At 41.2% G+C, this 18,487-nt stretch overlaps 1 protein-coding gene across 1 annotated transcript in view; it reads left to right on the forward strand.

Annotated features, from left to right (window-relative positions):
• Positions 1 to 18,487, forward strand: part of LOC134665102 (GATOR complex protein Iml1) — a 43,408-nt gene that overhangs the window by 14,256 nt on the left and 10,665 nt on the right. The window contains exons 16-26 of the mRNA XM_063521926.1: positions 709 to 883; positions 1,384 to 1,581; positions 3,447 to 3,521; positions 5,526 to 5,605; positions 7,077 to 7,148; positions 7,592 to 7,790; positions 11,564 to 11,669; positions 12,500 to 12,724; positions 13,945 to 14,105; positions 15,452 to 15,620; positions 16,852 to 17,083. Coding sequence (XP_063377996.1) covers positions 709 to 883; positions 1,384 to 1,581; positions 3,447 to 3,521; positions 5,526 to 5,605; positions 7,077 to 7,148; positions 7,592 to 7,790; positions 11,564 to 11,669; positions 12,500 to 12,724; positions 13,945 to 14,105; positions 15,452 to 15,620; positions 16,852 to 17,083 — 1,692 coding nt within the window. The remainder of the gene's footprint in view (positions 1 to 708; positions 884 to 1,383; positions 1,582 to 3,446; positions 3,522 to 5,525; positions 5,606 to 7,076; positions 7,149 to 7,591; positions 7,791 to 11,563; positions 11,670 to 12,499; positions 12,725 to 13,944; positions 14,106 to 15,451; positions 15,621 to 16,851; positions 17,084 to 18,487) is intronic.

Consider the following 18,487-nt stretch of genomic DNA (forward strand, 5'->3'; position numbering starts at 1 on the left):
ATAGTTTTTTATGATCTTGATAATGTTTTTTAAGTAAAAGTTAGCGAACTTAAATAAAAAGCTGCATTCAGATGAGTATTTGAACTTGGAAATAGTTCGGAAATAATAATTAAAATGGCTCTGGACCCCACTCCGATGTTCGTCGTTGACAAGCAATCTTCTAAGTATTAGATCTATAACGATTTACACTTGAGCGTTTAAAAGTAATTTTCTCTTAATTTAAGTAATTTTTTTTAATTAATATTTTCGGTTATTACTCTGTAGATAAGATAAAAGATAAAAAAATAGTTTATTCAAGTAGGCATATTACAATGCGCTTATGAACGTCAAATAAACCTTTACCGGCTCCAACCGTACACCTCTGCCCCGAGAAGATTTAAATCCCCCCTCAATTGGAGGAGGGTATCCCAATATGGGACCGGCAACAAACTCGGCGGGACACATCTTTTCAAAACATTATTACATCTTATAATTAACATGCATTACGAGTAATTAAGAAAAATACAATTTAAATTACTATAGAATTCATGCAATTATACTCAGTGAGTACATAACTTTATAGAATTTGATATAAAAAATAAACATATATGTACATGAAATCACAAATACGTAGCTCTTTCAGAAAACATATCAAATCTTACAAAAGGAAAAGAAATTAAAATCAATAAAAGAAATTAAAATCAATAAAAGAAATATTGTGTATTTCAGACATCCGTACCCGCCGTTCAACATCCACTACCGGTACCGGTTCCACGCGCCGAACCACGACACGTACGAGGTGTCCTGGGTGTCCTTCACCACGGAGAAGCTCGAGAACTACAACTGGAACTACATGGACCACTACATCTGCACCCGCGGCGACACCGACTTCGCGCTTGTCGAGGTTCAACTTAATTCTTCTTCTTCCTCGCGTTATCCCGGCATTTTGCCACGGCTCATGGGATCCTGGGGTCCGCTTGGCAACTAATCCTTAGAATTGGCGTAGGCACTAGTTTTTACGAAATCGACTGTCATCTGACCTTCCAACCCAGAGGGTAAACTAGGCCTTATCGGGGGATTCGTCCGGTTTCCTCACGCATTAGAAATAAGGTAAACAATCATGATGTGTCTTTTAATTGGAAAACACGTTTTAAAAATAAGTCATGGCAAATATGTAACAATTGTGAATCTAATACGATCATTCATATTCCTCTGCTTTCATAAGTAATAGTTACGGATTTTTAAAAAGTGTTTTTCAACACAGACATGACAAGACCACATGAAGACATGTCAAGATCGCTTACCTTCTTTCTAATGATAACAAAACGAACTTTAAATGTAAATTTAAAAGTGGAAAAATTACTGTCAATAGCTAACGTAAACTAACATTGTAATTCTTTCCAGGCTCTCAAATACTGGCGGTTCCGCACTCTTCTACTGCCGCTACACAACCCAGCCACCAAGCAAATCCTTGAAGACGAGTCCACTCACTGCGACATTTACCCCACGCCCACGCGACAAGACTTGGATCAACTCACGGACGGATTCCTCAAGATGACAGAATCTTACTTCAATAAGGTCAAAAGACCTAATAAGCAGAGGGTAAGTGTTACTATAGTCGAAACAAAATGGAAAATAATTGAGAAGGTTAATGATTTTAGAGGCAAATCTTTCTAGGCTTGACAACTTGACATAAAGTTTCAGAAATAATTTTTGAGTGTTAGTTAATTTATTTCGACGGTATAAATAACTGTTTGATGTATCAGACAAGACACTTCACAAGACAAGACTAGACAAGGTACTACAGTACCTATTGACGTCAACGGCACTATGAAAGATTTGCTTCCAATATAATATTTATTACTAAATCATTGTCTTGAAACAATTATAAAAAAAAACATATTGATAATTACTCTACACTGTTGCATAATTGAATTCAACTTTAATAATATATGAACATTTTAGTTATATACAGATATTACTCTGCATAAATTGTATATAAAGCAGTTACTGTACATAAATGTTATGTAGCATGACGATATTATTTGCACTTTTTAAGTAATTTAGATAACGCACTGCATGTATGTAGCAATGCACTAAACTGTTTTAGTTTGTACCCCTTAACCAGTGCCCGAGTATTTTGAGACTTTTCTCTTAATAACTTACACAGTAAATACTAGATCGAAACTCAAACATGAAATTGAAATATGTCCCGAGAATGTGATGTTGTGACGCACGCGACCTGTTACCGAATGAACTACATTTATATGTACTTTCCCTTCCCTTTACATGCCGAAAAGCACATAATAGCAAGAACTTTGTTCGTATTGTTCATAAAATCTTTGCATAGCTACAAGAGGAATGTAAAATAACACAATACTTCCTTTTGATGTTCGTCTAGTTACCTTAAACAGGCCCCTGTTTCACCAACGTGACAGGTGCGACGAATTGTAAAATCACTGTTGCTGACGTCACAGGCATCCATGGGCTACGTTTACCGCTTACCATCGGGCGGGCCGTATTCCTGTTTGCCACCATCATTGTATTATATAAAAAACTTTATTATATCGGAAAAAAACAGATTTTTCTCTTGCTAAGTTTTTGACAATTGTCACAAGAAACACTACAATTGTCACGAAATTCCGACATATAACTCATTACCTGTCAAGAATTACCTACAATTCTTTTAAATCTTTGACAATTGTCAGAAACTTCGCAGGAGAAATATCTGTTTTTTTCCGATATAATAAAGTTTTTTTTATATAATACAATGATGGTGGCAAACAGGAATACGGCCCGCCCGATGGTAAGTGGTAATCGTAGCCCATGGATGCCTGTGACGTCAGCAACAGTGATTTTACAATTCGCCGCACCTGTCACCGATGTGAAATTGGGGCCAGGTGTTAAGTGTATGCAATATACTCTATGAGTGTATGCAATATTAAAGACTACTTTGTAGCCGAATAGAAATGCTATGACATAAAGTAATGTAAACAAAGAAAATCATATATGTGAAGAGGCGATGCCTGTGCAGAAAAAATCATTAAATCATTGTATTGTCATAAAATGATGATGACGAATAATAAACGTCTCTTAACAAAGGCGCAATTATCTTTGAACCCATTAAAAGCGTGCTTGACAAACACTACTGTTGAAAAACTTAAAAATAATTGGCTATGCAAGGATTAATCTGTCTCTCACGCGTATGAATGTTGTATTTAAATATCTTCGAAATGCACGTCATTAATTTCCTGTTTGAGTCCGAAAGCATGTTATTAACTCGAAAGCTAACTGTAAAATACAAATTGGCGTCAATCGGTGGAGGATAATAGATCAAAATTCCAAATTCGAGTACAAAAACGCCTCGCGGCCGCGGCTCTCAATCTGTATTGATGCGTCGCGTTGAATGAGGCTACAGTTTGACGGGGACGGGTGTAGAATAGCGGATTGAGTTGTGGTGGCTTCAGATGGCGCTCGGCGGCTGCGACAGCGCGCTCACGCGGCGGCGCCACTCCACCTCCATCCTCAGGCCCAGCGCCCAGGTACTGACCGGCACACACCGGCCTAACGAGCGAATGAGACTTGCACCCGACACTCACCACATCTCTCTGGCCCAATATTTTAGGGTTCCATGTTACATTTTCAATATAGTTGAAATTCGACTTAATGTCACTGTGACAATGTTCAAATTTCAGTTCGATAAAAGTGAAACATAGAACCCTGTAATATTGGGCCAGCGATCTGTCGACGCGGAATCACATATCAAGCACAATAAGCTGTACGGTACGGATAACCTCGGTTGTGATCGTTGGGCATATAGTTGTCTTTTTACTCCTTTTAATAGATAGAAAATAACTAGACACTTCTTACGGTCGTCCTTTGTAACGCAATTTTACGATCGGACATTCTGCTCGAAGGCTCGAAGTTCTTTAGTTCACTGCCGATGACGTACATTCTTTAAATCTTCTTCTGCCGCGATAAAAAAAATCGTAAGATGTTTGCCCCTTTTTTGCGATTTCGCGTCGATAATTGTGGTGATGTCCGAATCTAGTATTAGTGAGAACCCCTCTTAGATTTAGCCCCCATTACAGATCATTTTATAGTGGGGTGGAGTTCTAAGATTACTTTCCGTTACATTAAATTTGTTAAACCGATTCAACATATCTGTCTTTAGTCTTTTAATGTGGTATAGGATTTTACTTACATCCAGAGTAAGGAAAAGTCAAATATGCTTTGATCTTCCTTTTAATATTTTCGCCCCAAGTAACTCAGTAAATTTTGTAAATAGTATCTCAAATACAAATCTTGGTTGACCAAAAGACTAAATTGTCTAATCTAATCATTCCGCTCGTTAGCCCGAACGACAGACGATTTTTATTTTTAGGACAATCAAAATTTTCCGTTATACATACTTTATGTTTCGTGGCATATTCCGCGCACAGATTCTTATATTGGCTCGACTAGAAAAAAAAACTGGAAGAACAATTAACATCTTAAAACCGGCGATTGGCATTTTAATATTCCCTGCACACCATTTTAACCCTCAGAAACTAATTGTAACAAATCTTCAACATTGACAGCCGCAATACTACATTTCTTTGAATTACACTGTATATTCAGTAGGACGGGTTGGCAGGCGCATTTTCCGTAACCTACCCTTGTTACTTTGAGTACGCACCGTATTTAGGTACCGTTGTAGGTACTATTTTGGTACTATCTATACCAATCTTCTTCCAGATTTGGAGTGGACCGTGCAGAAGTGTAAATGTGAAATGCGTTATAATTGCACTGCTTATTATAAAATTATGCGAATAAAATGCACGGATTGCACTTAAATAATGTGATATTGTTTGCTGGCTTATTTTTAATTTATTTCTCAATTAATCGTCGCCTGTGTATGTTGACGTCGAACGAACATAGCGAATCTGGTTTAAGAACGCGTAAAACAAAAACAATCATAGATGTTTTTAACTAAAATAGTAAATTTTGTGCTAGTTGACTCAAAATTGTATGGCTGATACTTGCGTTTTTAGTTTATACATACAGCACAGAACGGATACAATTCAGTGCTCGATATTACGCCACAAATGTCCTAATTTATTCGTCAGTACAAGTTTAGTTATAAACCCTGTTTTTATGGCTCAGATACTGAAAGTATACTAAAAGTTCAATCTGCCCAAACTGTCAGTCTTATACTAAACCAGATAGAACGATTCAGTGTTCGATATTAAGCCACAAATTTCCTAATTTATCCGTCAGTACAAGTTATAAACCCTGTTTTTATGGCTCAATATTAAAAGTTCAATCTGCCCTTATACTAAACCAGATAGAACGAGTAAGTTTGGGCAATCAAGTTGTTATTTTATTATGGATATAAAACAGAAAACTAGTATATTTTTTGTATTTATTATGTACCGAAATTGTAGAGAAGCGTTCTGCCTTCGGTTACAATTCCACTAGTCATATCCAACAATTTTATAAACATATGTTCGTTCGTCGTCGCCCTGGCCGTCGTGTCCCCATGTTAACGTGTGGTGTGGTGTCAGGGCGGAGTGAGCTCGCCGTTCCGCGAGCGCGTCGGCAGCACCCGGCTACCGGACCGGCCGCGGCTGCGCGTCGAGGCTATGTCAGTACCGCACCAACCCGCACCGCTTACATACACAGCTGTACCTTATTTCATTAAACCGATCTGTCATAAGTGATGCCAAAGACTTCCATCACTTTCGCTCTATCGGCAACCGAGTGAAAGAGACGGTTTAAATATTAGGCAAACAGGACAGGTCTTCTATCTTTACCATGATCAATCCACGCTCTTAGAAAGAACAAGACGTATCTTTAAGCGTCGGATATTCTTTGTTGCGTTTAGCTTTGAGCTCACAACACAATATTTCGCTGATAATTATTTTATGGTAATTTTCTTCTCAAACTTTTACTCTTGACTATTTTTAATAATATTTTCGAATTTGCTTATCTTATATGAAGGATACTACATTCATTAAATAATTTAAAAATAATAAGTACGAGTTAGAATAAGTTTCTAAGAAGTATGTACTTATACTTAGTATTTTAAAAAAGTAGTTAGTCGCTTGTAGCGGGCATGGTTTGCGGTTCTCTAGATAAAATCATCACTTCATGCGCTTCTTATGTACTTATTACTTTTATTTATGTTATGTATATTTTATTCTTCATGTGCCTATTATATTTATGTAACCTTATTTACCTATATACTGATGTGTCGTTAACTGTCCTTTTTGCAATTTATGTTGTTGCACCTTTTGACAGGGTTAAATCTGCAGCTGGTTTCTTCCACTTTAATTTTATGGACTAAAGCAATTTTCTTTTACAGATTTTGTCACGATTCTATTAACGAATTCTCTTTTATTTCTATCTTATGCTATCATTGAGTGGAACGCTTGTGAGCCCCCTTGGTTGCTTGTACCCTTACCTACCGAATGTTTCATTGCAGCAAGTTTCGCCTACTAAGTCACTAAACACTAGTCAGAGCAACAAGTAAGTAAGACCAACGCTTCCATCCCTCATTTCTAGATTGTGACTTGTGTATATTTTCTTATTTCTGGTTGGCATTTATGAAGCAAAACATGTTTTAATGTTCCTTACTATAGTTTGTTCACGGAACACTTATGGGATCACTTCGGTTGCAAATCAGTTAAGTGCGTTTTTCTCTGAAACCGTTCGACGTAGTTACCTAAATTTTTTATTTTTATTTGTTATCTCTGCAGCTGACTGACTTTACTATGGAAGTGTACAGTTGTATGGAAACAAGAAGCAAAAAATAGATTCTACTTAAGTAAAAAGGCTAGGCCGTAAATTACGATCGATTTTGTCGACATGACACAACGATTGTTTGACGTCACTGTGTACCTACCTCATAAAATCTCACCGGTGTCTTTAATTCAAGAAATAATATGTTTAAATCACAAGTGAATCCCAAAATAGAAAATTCTCCAAAAACAACTTTTGTTTCTGACGTGTCAACCAAACTTGCTTCAGCTGGAAATGGCTTACGAATCGCATTTAAATTAGAAACCGTGGTTTTACAGCCCATATGAGAAGCTAACACTATTTCTATATTTCAGGGCGGCGGCGAAAACTGTTTTAGAGAGGACGCAGTCACAAACAGGCGAATCGGATGACACATACGATGACAGGTTTAGATGTTTAACTTGCCATTATTTTATACAGTTGTGGTTTCGTTTTAGGGCTCTTGGGTTATGCATAAGTATTGCGCACTAACTACCAATTTTAATCTCTAATAAAATGCTTCCTAAGCATCAAATGTTTAGCTAAGCTTAGTCTTAACTGGTTTGCTTATTCATTAATTCGTTCAAATCGTTTATTAGTTGATTGTGCAGTCGAGATCAAATAATTAGGTACACTTTCATAGGCAGTTGGCTCAGGAGAAATGTATAAACTCTGCCATACAAACCTTTGGCTACTAAAATTATCCTATTCTATGAAACAACCCTCTTTGAATTCCAACGTTCTAAGAAATCTAAGGTTACTAAGTAAATACATAAGAGGCGGCCAACACAATAGCTGATCGTACTTTCAACTTCATCATTTCAAATTAAAAATCAACTCAATCTCACAGCGTGGTAGAACCGAAGCTGAAATCGACTGCAACGCTAGCAGACATCGTGGAGCGCATGCGGCACCCACAGCTGGGCGTGGGCTTCCTACAGCAGACCGTAAGCCTGCCGTCGCACGCCTTCGTCTCCATATACGCCATACACTGGCTCCAGGCTAATGTAGAAGGCGTAACTTATGAGAAGGCCACGCAAATCATGGAGGTAAATTCTATTATTTGACTTCATATCTCTCTCTTTCATGCGGCACCCACAGCTGGGCGTGGGCTTCCTACAGCAGACCGTGAGCCTGCCGTCGCACGCCTTCGTGTCTATATACGCCATACACTGGCTCCAGGCCAATGTAGAAGGCGTAACTTATGAGAAGGCCACGCAAATCATGGAGGTACATACTATTATTTGACTTCATATATCTCTCTCTCTCTTGCATGCGGTACCCACAGCTGGGCGTCGGCTTCCTACAGCAGACCGTGAGCCTGCCGTCGCACGCCTTCGTCTCCATATACGCCATACACTGGCTCCAGGCCAATGTAGAAGCCGTAACTTATGAGAAGGCCACGCAAATCATGGAGGTACATACTAATTATTTGACTTCATATCTCTCTTTCTCTCCCTTTCTCTCCCTCTTGCATGCGGTACACACAGCTGCGGCCGCTTCCTACAGCAGACCGTGAGCCTGCCGTCGCACGCCTTCGTCTCCATATACGCCATACACTGGCTCCAGGCCAATGTAGAAGGCGTAACTTATGAGAAGGCCACGCAAATCATGGAGGTTAATTCTATTATTTGACTTCATATCTCTCTCTTTCATGCGGCACCCACAGCTGGGCGTGGGCTTCCTACAGCAGACCGTGAGCCTGCCGTCGCACGCCTTCGTCTCCATATACGCCATACACTGGCTCCAGGCCAATGTAGAAGGCGTAACTTATGAGAAGGCCACGCAAATCATGGAGGTACATACTATTATTTGACTTCATATATCTCTCTCTCTCTTGCATGCGGTACCCACAGCTGGGCGTCGGCTTCCTACAGCAGACCGTGAGCCTGCCGTCGCACGCCTTCGTCTCCATATACGCCATACACTGGCTCCAGGCCAATGTAGAAGCCGTAACTTATGAGAAGGCCACGCAAATCATGGAGGTACATACTAATTATTTGACTTCATATCTCTCTTTCTCTCCCTTTCTCTCCCTCTTGCATGCGGTACACACAGCTGCGGCCGCTTCCTACATTAGACCGTGAGCCTGCCGTCGCACGCCTTCGTCTCCATATACGCCATACACTGGCTCCAGGCCAATGTAGAAGGCGTAACTTATGAGAAGGCCACGCAAATCATGGAGGTTCATACTATTATTTGACTTCATATCTCTCTCTCTCTTGCATGCGGTACCCACAGCTGGGCATGGGCTTCCTACAGCAGACCGTGAGCCTGCCGTCGCACGCCTTCGTGTCTATATACGCCATACACTGGCTCCAGGCCAATGTAGAAGGCGTAACTTATGAGAAGGCCACGCAAATCATGGAGGTAAATTCTATTATTTGACTTCATATCTCTCTCTTTCATGCGGTACCCACAGATGGGCGTGGGCTTCCTAAGCAGACCGTGAGCCTGCCGTCGCACGCCTTCGTGTCTATATACGCTATACACTGGCTCCAGGCCAATGTAGAAGGCGTAACTTATGAGAAGGCCACGCAGATCATGGAGGTACATACTATTATTTGACTTCATATCTCTCTCTTTCATGCGGTACCCACAGATGGGCGTGGGCTTCCTACAGCAGACCGTGAGCCTGCCGTCGCACGCCTTCGTGTCTTTATACGCTATACGCTGGCTCCAGGCCAATGTGGAAGGCGTAACTTATGAGAAGGCCACGCAAATCATGGAGGTAAATTCTATTATTTGACTTCATATCTCTCTTTTTCATGCGGTACCCACAGCTGGGCGTGGGCTTCCTACAGGAGACCGTGAGCCTGCCGTCGCACGCCTTCGTGTCTATATACGCTATACACTGGCTCCAGGCCAATGTACAAGGCGTAACTTATGAGAAGGCCACGCAAATTATGGAGGTAAATTCTATTATTTGACTTCATATCTCTCTCTTTCATACGGTACCCACAGCTGGGCGTGGGCTTCCTACAGCAGACCGTGAGCCTGCCGTCGCACGCCTTCGTGTCTATATACGCTATACACTGGCTCCAGGCCAATGTACAAGGCGTAACTTATGAGAAGGCCACGCAAATTATGGAGGTAAATTCTATTATTTGACTTCATATCTCTCTCTTTCATACGGTACCCACAGCTGGGCGTGGGCTTCCTACAGCAGACCGTGAGCCTGCCGTCGCACGCCTTCGTGTCTATATACGCTATACACTGGCTCCAGGCCAATGTACAAGGCGTAACTTATGAGAAGGCCACGCAAATTATGGAGGTAAATTCTATTATTTGACTTCATATCTCTCTCTTTCATACGGTACCCACAGCTGGGCGTGGGCTTCCTACAGCAGACCGTGAGCCTGCCGTCGCACGCCTTCGTGTCTATATACGCTATACACTGGCTCCAGGCCAATGTACAAGGCGTAACTTATGAGAAGGCCACGCAAATCATGGAGGTAAATTCTATTATTTGACTTCATATCTCTCTCTTGCATGCGGCACCCACAGCTGGGCGTGGGCTTCCTACAGCAGACCGTGAGCCTGCCGTCGCACGCCTTCGTCTCCATATACGCTATACACTGGCTCCAGGCCAATGTGGTAGGCGTAACTTATGAGAAGGCCACGCAGATCATGGAGGTACATACTATTATTTGACTTCATATTTCTCTCTCTTTCTTGCATGCGGTACCCACAGCTGTGTCGGCGTCCTACAGGAGACAGTGAGCCTGCCGTCGCACGCCTTCGTCTCCATATACGCTATACACTGGCTCCAGGCCAATGTGGTAGGCGTAACTTATGAGAAGGCCACGCAGATCATGGAGGTACATACTATTATTTGACTTCATATTTCTCTCTCTTTCTTGCATGCCGTACCCACAGCTGTGTCGGCGTCCTACAGGAGACAGTGAGCCTGCCGTCGCACGCCTTCGTGTCTATATACGCCATACACTGGCTCCAGGCCAATGTAGAAGGCGTAACTTATGAGAAGGCCACGCAAATCATGGAGGTACATACTATTATTTGACTTCATATCTCTCTCTCTCTTGCATGCGGTACCCACAGCTGCGTCGGCTTTCTACAGCAGACCGTGAGCCTGCTGTCGCACGCCTTCGTCTCCATATACGCCATACACTGGCTCCAGGCCAATATGGAAGGCGTAACTTATGAGAAGGCCACGCAGATCATGGAGGTACATACAATTATTTGACTTCATATCTCTCTCTCTCTTTCTCTGTCTCTCTCTTTCTTGCATGCGGTACCCACAGCTGCGTCGGCTTCCAACAGCAGACCGTGAGCCTGCCGTCGCACGCTTTCGTCTCCATATACGCCATACACTGGCTCCAGGCTAATGTGGAAGGTGTAACTTATGAGAAGGCTACGCAGATCATCGAGGTAAGCTTGCCAAAAAGAGACCCTTGCACTCTTATACGCCAAGATCCTCCAATGAAACCCAAATCGTCGTACTGCTTTTATAAAATGTCCACCACCACCTTTTACTACCTCCACCTTTTAATAAAATGTTTATAACGTACCTACTTTATACACACCACACTGGCTCAGGCGTATCATGGTGGTAAAATTGACATCATTTGACATTCTCTAAATGTCTTTCCGATTTAATCCAAGTAATACTTGGAATAAACGCTCTGTCCTTTGGTACTTTCTCATAATTTTTCTTAAATCTACCACATAGAAGTAAAAATGTACAATAAAATAAAATCTATCCGCTGACTTTTTGTGCCAAAAACCGGTCGTCTTTAGAATATATCGACGACATGTATAGGTATGTATGTAGATGTTTGACACTTGTTTCCTTTTACAGAAAATGTTACAAGAGAAAATGATATGCCACGCTTCTGGCGACACTACCAAGCGTTTTGTTGTTGGGTACTACATGTATCACATCCTGCCTCAAAAGAAAGACAAAGGTGAGAGAAACAATATATAAGATCAAATCGTCGGGTGACAAGCAAAAGTCACTAACTAACACCATTGAAATTATTGGACAATAAACCGTGTTACAAGTGTAATAAATGTGCATTGTTACTATAATTTTTTGATAGTACTTAGGGACTTGCTTGTCACCCGACAAAATTACAGTGGCACCCTGAATAAACAACCTTAGAGGATATAACCAACGGAGACGCCATGTCTATAATTTTCGGTACAAAATAGTCTGCCGTTTTTTGCGGGGGAGGGGCACATCAAATGTATACGTAACGTAAACATAGCCATGTCAGATAAACGTCAGTCCATACATGTGGTTGACATGTCGTTGACCATTGGCCGCCTATTTTCGACAGAGGGGAACGCCTGTTAATGACCACTACGTTGGTTATATTCTCTAAGAATAAGACTGACTTACGGCGTGCAATAACTTATGCCTCGTGTTGCACACACAACTTTTCACCTCAGATAATAGAACATATAGAAGTAATAGTAATTACTAATTACTGATTAGTTTTTATATGTTCTGACATATTACCGCCCTAGAGCGGAAATTAGCCAATACTTGCCTATGTCGAAAATTTAAAGGGCCATATGTTCTGTTATACGTTGAACAATACACGTGCGAAAAGGTTATTCGCAACTTGTGTCGATTTAAAACATTTATCGTAATGTACTATTTCGCAAGTGTGATGAAAAACATTGTGTATAACATCGACTTCTGTTATCAATTTTAGCCATATCGCTTATTGCTGGTTCGCTGTTAGCGAGCTTTTGTAGCAGTTCGTCTAATATTTAATTTTGTCCCCAGACCCAACAGACTACGTCCGCCCCCTCGGCGACCTCCAAAGCTTCGAGAACGAGTGGATGGAAGTGGAGGTCCTCGGGCCGCGGTCCCCGCTCGTGCCGCACGAGTCCAGCTCGGGCGCCTTAGACATCTCCGGGTGCAGCCCACAGACTGATCTCACCGGCGTGCCTGCCTTCCTGTGCGACAACATCGACCCCGAATACATGCACTGCGACAATGATAACGACAGTGAGTGGCATAACTATTATGTACTAGCCACCAGCCGGCCGTCCCCAGAAAGCCCTCTTGACAGCCCGATCCTCTGAGTAGGTACTCAGAATGGGAGAGGTGACCGAACCAGAGCAGTCTGTGGGCTTTCGTATCGCCGATGATATTGGGTTCGGCCACTAACTCCTCGATCTCGGCATCAAATCGAACTCGGCTACAAATAAAAATTGATGCGCTTAATTCTGTCGGTGAAACGTCGGTCAAAAACTATGCACTAAGTCATAATAAAAATTTTAGTATTATGCATGAGACTAGGTCGAAATATGATCAGAATCCTTTCTGGCCACATTGTACAAGAATAGTCGTAATTCAGTTTGTGTATGTGTTAACACAGCACATTACATTTAAATCATATAATGTATTAATGTATTGCACGTTACTGATATCAGTTAGATTAGTAGTAGTTACTTCGTTAAATTAAATTAATGAAATGATAGCCCTTTCAACGCTTACAACGATACCCGATAACAGTGGTTCATTGACATCGAATAATCTATGTGCAGAGTTCTTCGTTTTCTGATTAAAATAATGTTGACTAAGGGCTCATTTAGACGATGCGAGAACTCGGATGCGACTTTCATTACATTGCGATTTTTTATCGGTCAGTTGAATTGGACGTAACCAACAGTCCGCAATGTAACTAAAATCGCATGCGAGTTCGCGCGAAGTCTAAATCAGCCCTAATTCAAGAAAGGAAATAGCAGAAACTTCTCAAGTACAGTCACTACACAGGATTGTTATACCATTTAGGGTTCTTGCTAAATTGGAAATTCTATAGCGTAAGTATTGAACAACCAATTTAGCTAGGACCCTAAATGGCGTAACAACCGCGGAGCGTGATGGTACGTATGTATTTACACCATCCTTATATTAGTAGTATTTGTTGATGTCTACGTCGTGACCAGATCTTAGAGTTAATCATTTCATGATGTTGCAATCATTTCAGGAAATAATCGGTTGGCCACGTCATGAAAGAGTCAAACCTAATCTAACCACACCGTGAAGTGATCAATTTTAAAATAGCATTCCATGAAATTGTATGATCTAATTCTATGACACAGTGGCCGCTACAAATACATACTTTAAAGCTGGCAATATAAATGTACAATATTTGGGCGCAATTGAGCAGCAGCCAAGAAAATCTAAAGAAAAATTTCTTAACTTCCCATGATTGTCCTCAGTGCCACTCTACAAGAACACACATCTGGATATCGATGTGAACAACAAGAGCGACCGCATTGAGTGGGGCCATGCACGCTACCAGGCTACATTCAGGCCTGACCAAGCTTATGAGATGTGTATACAGTGGGCCGTCGCGTCTGGGAACATTGTCGCTGAGTTGGTGAGTCACAAACTACAGAATCGGTAACTTAATAACTTTGATCTTCCGTTGCGTGAAGTGCTGTAGCATTGGGGGTTAGTGCAGCACCAAGACATTACATAAAAATCGATGTGAACAACAAGAGCGACCGCATTGAGTGGGGCCATGCACGCTACCAGGCTACATTCAGGCCCGACCAAGCTTATGAGATATGTATACAGTGGGCCGTCGCGTCAGGGAACATTGTGGCTGAGTTGGTAAATATCACAAAAAATACAGTACTTTACATGTTTGATTCGAGTATCAAGACATTGCAGTAACCACAATATTTTATATTTACCTAATCTAAGAATCGCTGGCGTACCACGTAACTTTAAAAAAAAAGACTGCAACCAAAGTGACCAAGCTAAAAGGGAATATTTAATTGTATGCACAAATAAATTAAATAGCCTCTCACCCTAAATGCATATACCGTCTCTGTTTTGGTTTGGGTAAACAGTAAGTATTATTTTTCTCAAAAATGGACGGCAAAGTCGTCGCGAAGTGCGTAGTTTATGGTCAGTCAAAATTTAAAAACATTGCAGTCTCGATTTTGGGACTGCAATGTTGCATACAAATTCCATTATTTGTCGAGTTCCAAACTTTTTAAAAGTTGAAATGACCATATCAAATGACGGCACAGGCCCATTAAACAGCCAAACAGATGATTAGTACAGCGACTATTTAGTTGTCTCAAATAGGTTGGGGTATTTTCGGCAGAAAAATACACTTCTATTTTTTTTATTAAAAAAATAAAAAGGCGGCAAGGGCTTTTTTCTGTGAAAATATATACGTGAGAACGTTGTTTTTGTAAAATATTTCTATGATATTTATATTTCTTGCACCATTTTTGAGAAAAGCACTATATATGACTCGGCTGGAAGGCTACTTGCTGGCTTCGGATTCAATTAAACGGACTCCCAAGGTCGTCCGTTTAAAACGAATCCTCAGCCTGCAAGTAGCTACTTCCGAGCCTCGACAATAATGTACTATTAAAGGTTTTAAATTTAGTTACTATCATTTTAGTTAACCATCCGTTTGCGTTTCAAGTCTATCGGTTTACATTGATAAGATAATATTTTTGGGTGTCCGATTTGTTTGTATCCTTAAATATAAATCATTAAGGGTCAGTTGCACCAAACCGTCTGTCACCGTTAAAGCGTTCGCCAAATTTGATTGTATGGGAAGTTTCATAGATCTCTGCTGGGTGACGTTAATCAGTCTGTTAACTATGGTTGGTGCAACTGGCCCTAAATATAGCTAAAGGCCGACCAGTAATGTTTCAAGTAGTTTTGATCCTTGTACTGATCCTTGTTTCCTTTCTCTAGATCTTTGGTTGGGCGCGCAAAGCTCAGAACTGCCGGCTGCAGATGGTCCCGATTCCAGCGGATCCTCTCGCCTTGCCATTCACGCTCAAATCGGACCCCCTGCGCGGACCGATCTACGTGCCGCTCAACGAAGAGCCGCTGCTTAGGAACAAAAACGCGCTGTTTGAAGGTATCTGATATTATATTGTTTCGGGGGCCCTTGCGAACGAATTTCGACTCCTCGGAATCTTTTGTGTAAGTAATAGAGAGCTACCAAGCTATCCTAAGTAGCTAGCCAAGAGCTTTTCGAACATCTCTATGAGTCGGATGGTGAAGCTCAAGGGTTGCGCTTTGAATTCCTTCGGTTTCAGATAGGCATGACATGCATACATTAGATGTGTTACTGTCTGTTTTTTCGCCACACATTTGACCTTGTATATTACTTATTACTTTACATATTCGGGAGCGAGTAGGTTGGTGAATTTTCGGTTTATATCGCTTTCATTTTTTTTTGTTTACTCAAAACAAAACATAATGTCACTGTTGCGTCTACAGTTGCTCTAGGAGTATTGTACTTCCATATTGGTAGGTAATCATAACATAGGATGTGATAAACAATATGCACGAAATCATTTAAATATTCAAAATAACAGTCTTGTGCCTACAAAACATTAGATTTACCTTTTGCTTCATAACTTAGTGTTATTGTGGTTTCAATTTTCCTTATTGATGTTGGTCAGTCGTTATTTTACACAGCATAATAATATGCGCCACTGACCTAAAAGGACGTACAACAGGAGGCTGGGTGTATTGGTACAATTTGGTCAATATTTAGGATTTAGGTCAACGTTATTTGATTTACCGACAAGAATAGACATTCATTTTCCCTTACATTTCATTAAAGTGTCAAAAGGGCCTCTTCGCGTGACTCCGCGCACGCCTCCCAGAGGTCCGGAAGACCATTGTTCCGTGATGGGAAAGACTTATCGTATATCTATAACTTTTTGATATTTCGGAATCACTTTATTTACGAAAAAACGAAGCGCTGGTGGCCTAGATGTAAGAGCGTGCGACTTGCAATCAAACGTGGAGGTCGCGGATTCAATCCCCGGCTCGTACCAATGAGTTTTTCGGAACTTATGTACGAAATATCATTTGATATTTACCAGTCGCTTTTCGGTAAAGTAAAACATCGTGAGGAAACCGGTCTAATCCCAATAAGGCCTAGTTTACCCTCTGGGTTCGAAGGTTAGATGGCAGTCACTTTCGTAAAATCTAGTGCCTATGCCAATTCTTGGGATTAGTTGTCAAGCGGACCCCAGGCTCCCATGAGTTGTGGCAAAATGCCGGGACAAAGCGCGGAAGAAGATTTTGATTACGAAAAAAATTCCAACAAATTTTAAAATCTTTTATATCTCTAGGTTTCCCAGAAGACACTTGGCTCGAGCGCCTATTCCTCTTCCAAGAGGCGATAGTCGGCCGGTTCGGCTTCATAAAGTGCACCGTGGAGAGCACGTCGCACGCGGCCGGCGTCGGCGACCACCTCTACGTGCACGTGACCGGCAACATGTTCATACTGATCATCACCACGGTCAAGAGCGAGCAGAAGGCGAGGGGCACGCGCCGGGCCAACAAGCCGCTCAACGCCAGCAGGTGATATACAATAGTGTTTTATCCCACGTCGGTAGCAAACAAGAATACGACCCAAACATGTTCATACTGATCATCACCACGGTCAAGAGCGAGCAGAAGGCGAGGGGCACGCGCCGCGCCAACAAGCCGCTCAACGCTAGCAGGTGATATACAATAGTGTTTTATACCACGTCGGTAGCAAACAAGCATAAGCCTAAGCTGTCACCGTAGCCTAATTCCTCTTCCAAGAGGCGATAGTCGGCCGGTTCGGCTTCATAAAGTGCACCGTGGAGAGCACATCGCACGCGGCCGGCGTCGGCGACCACCTCTACGTGCACGCCACCGGCAACATGTTCATACTGATCATCACCACGGTCAAGAGCGAGCAGAAGGCGAGGGGCACGCGCCGGGCTAACAAGCCGCTCAACGCTAGCAGGTGATATACATTTTTTTTAAGCAGTCACCGTAAGCATAATCATACAATAGTGACTATTAAAGGGTTACATCGGATACGACTACAAAGAAGCAAAAAGTGCCTTTTTAGGGCTCCGTACCCGAAGGGTAAAAACGGGACCCTATTACTAAGACTTCTCTGTCTGTCTGTCACCAGGCTGTATCTCATTGAACTGTGATAGCTAGACAGTGGACATTTTCACAAATGATGAACGCCGCTATAACACTCGCTCGACTCGCACTTGTCCTTTTTGTTTCACTTGCTGGAAGGGGTGAATAGCTCAATAGTGGGACCGGATTTTTGCACTAAAAGTTTTGATAATTCTAAAGTTGAAAAAGTGATACTTATCTGATATAGGACATATTTTTAAGCATATATGCTATATATGATGAAAAGTTAGAACGAGCGTTAGATATAAATTAGGTATTTATATATTTTTAGTAATGATTTTTTAATATTGAATTAAAGTGCAATGTTTAAGTTCCATTGTTTATAATATGTATGACGCTTTATAATGTAAAATTATTAGATTTTTTTTTAACGTGCTTCTTTGTCAAACTACAATTAGCTTATTATTTTGTCGATATTGAATTAAAGTTTAATAAATCCACAACAACATATCTAAATTTATAAGTTAATAGGCAAGCTAAAAAGCTAGAAGAATAAGATATATGCTTTAGAATTAATATACGTTTTTTGTCCTATAAGATCTAATATTGAATTAGAGTCTGTAAAAATAAGTCTATTACTATAAAATAATATACGCAGCCATATTATGGAAAGTAAGAAATTTCTGTGTGTAGCTTGCATTGTAATAGTAAAATCTAGTTAAAAAGGCGCGAAATTCATACATACGCCGCGCTGGTCCGTCAGTCGCCGGCGCGGCGCTCGAGAGCCTATCATAGCCTACCTATACCTCGCCCCTCGCCCCACCTCCCGCTCAGTAACACTGTCTGTCTTTTCTTATCATT

Source organism: Cydia fagiglandana, chromosome 6 (assembly GCF_963556715.1).
Source record: "Cydia fagiglandana chromosome 6, ilCydFagi1.1, whole genome shotgun sequence".
Classification (NCBI taxonomy): domain Eukaryota; kingdom Metazoa; phylum Arthropoda; class Insecta; order Lepidoptera; family Tortricidae; genus Cydia; species Cydia fagiglandana.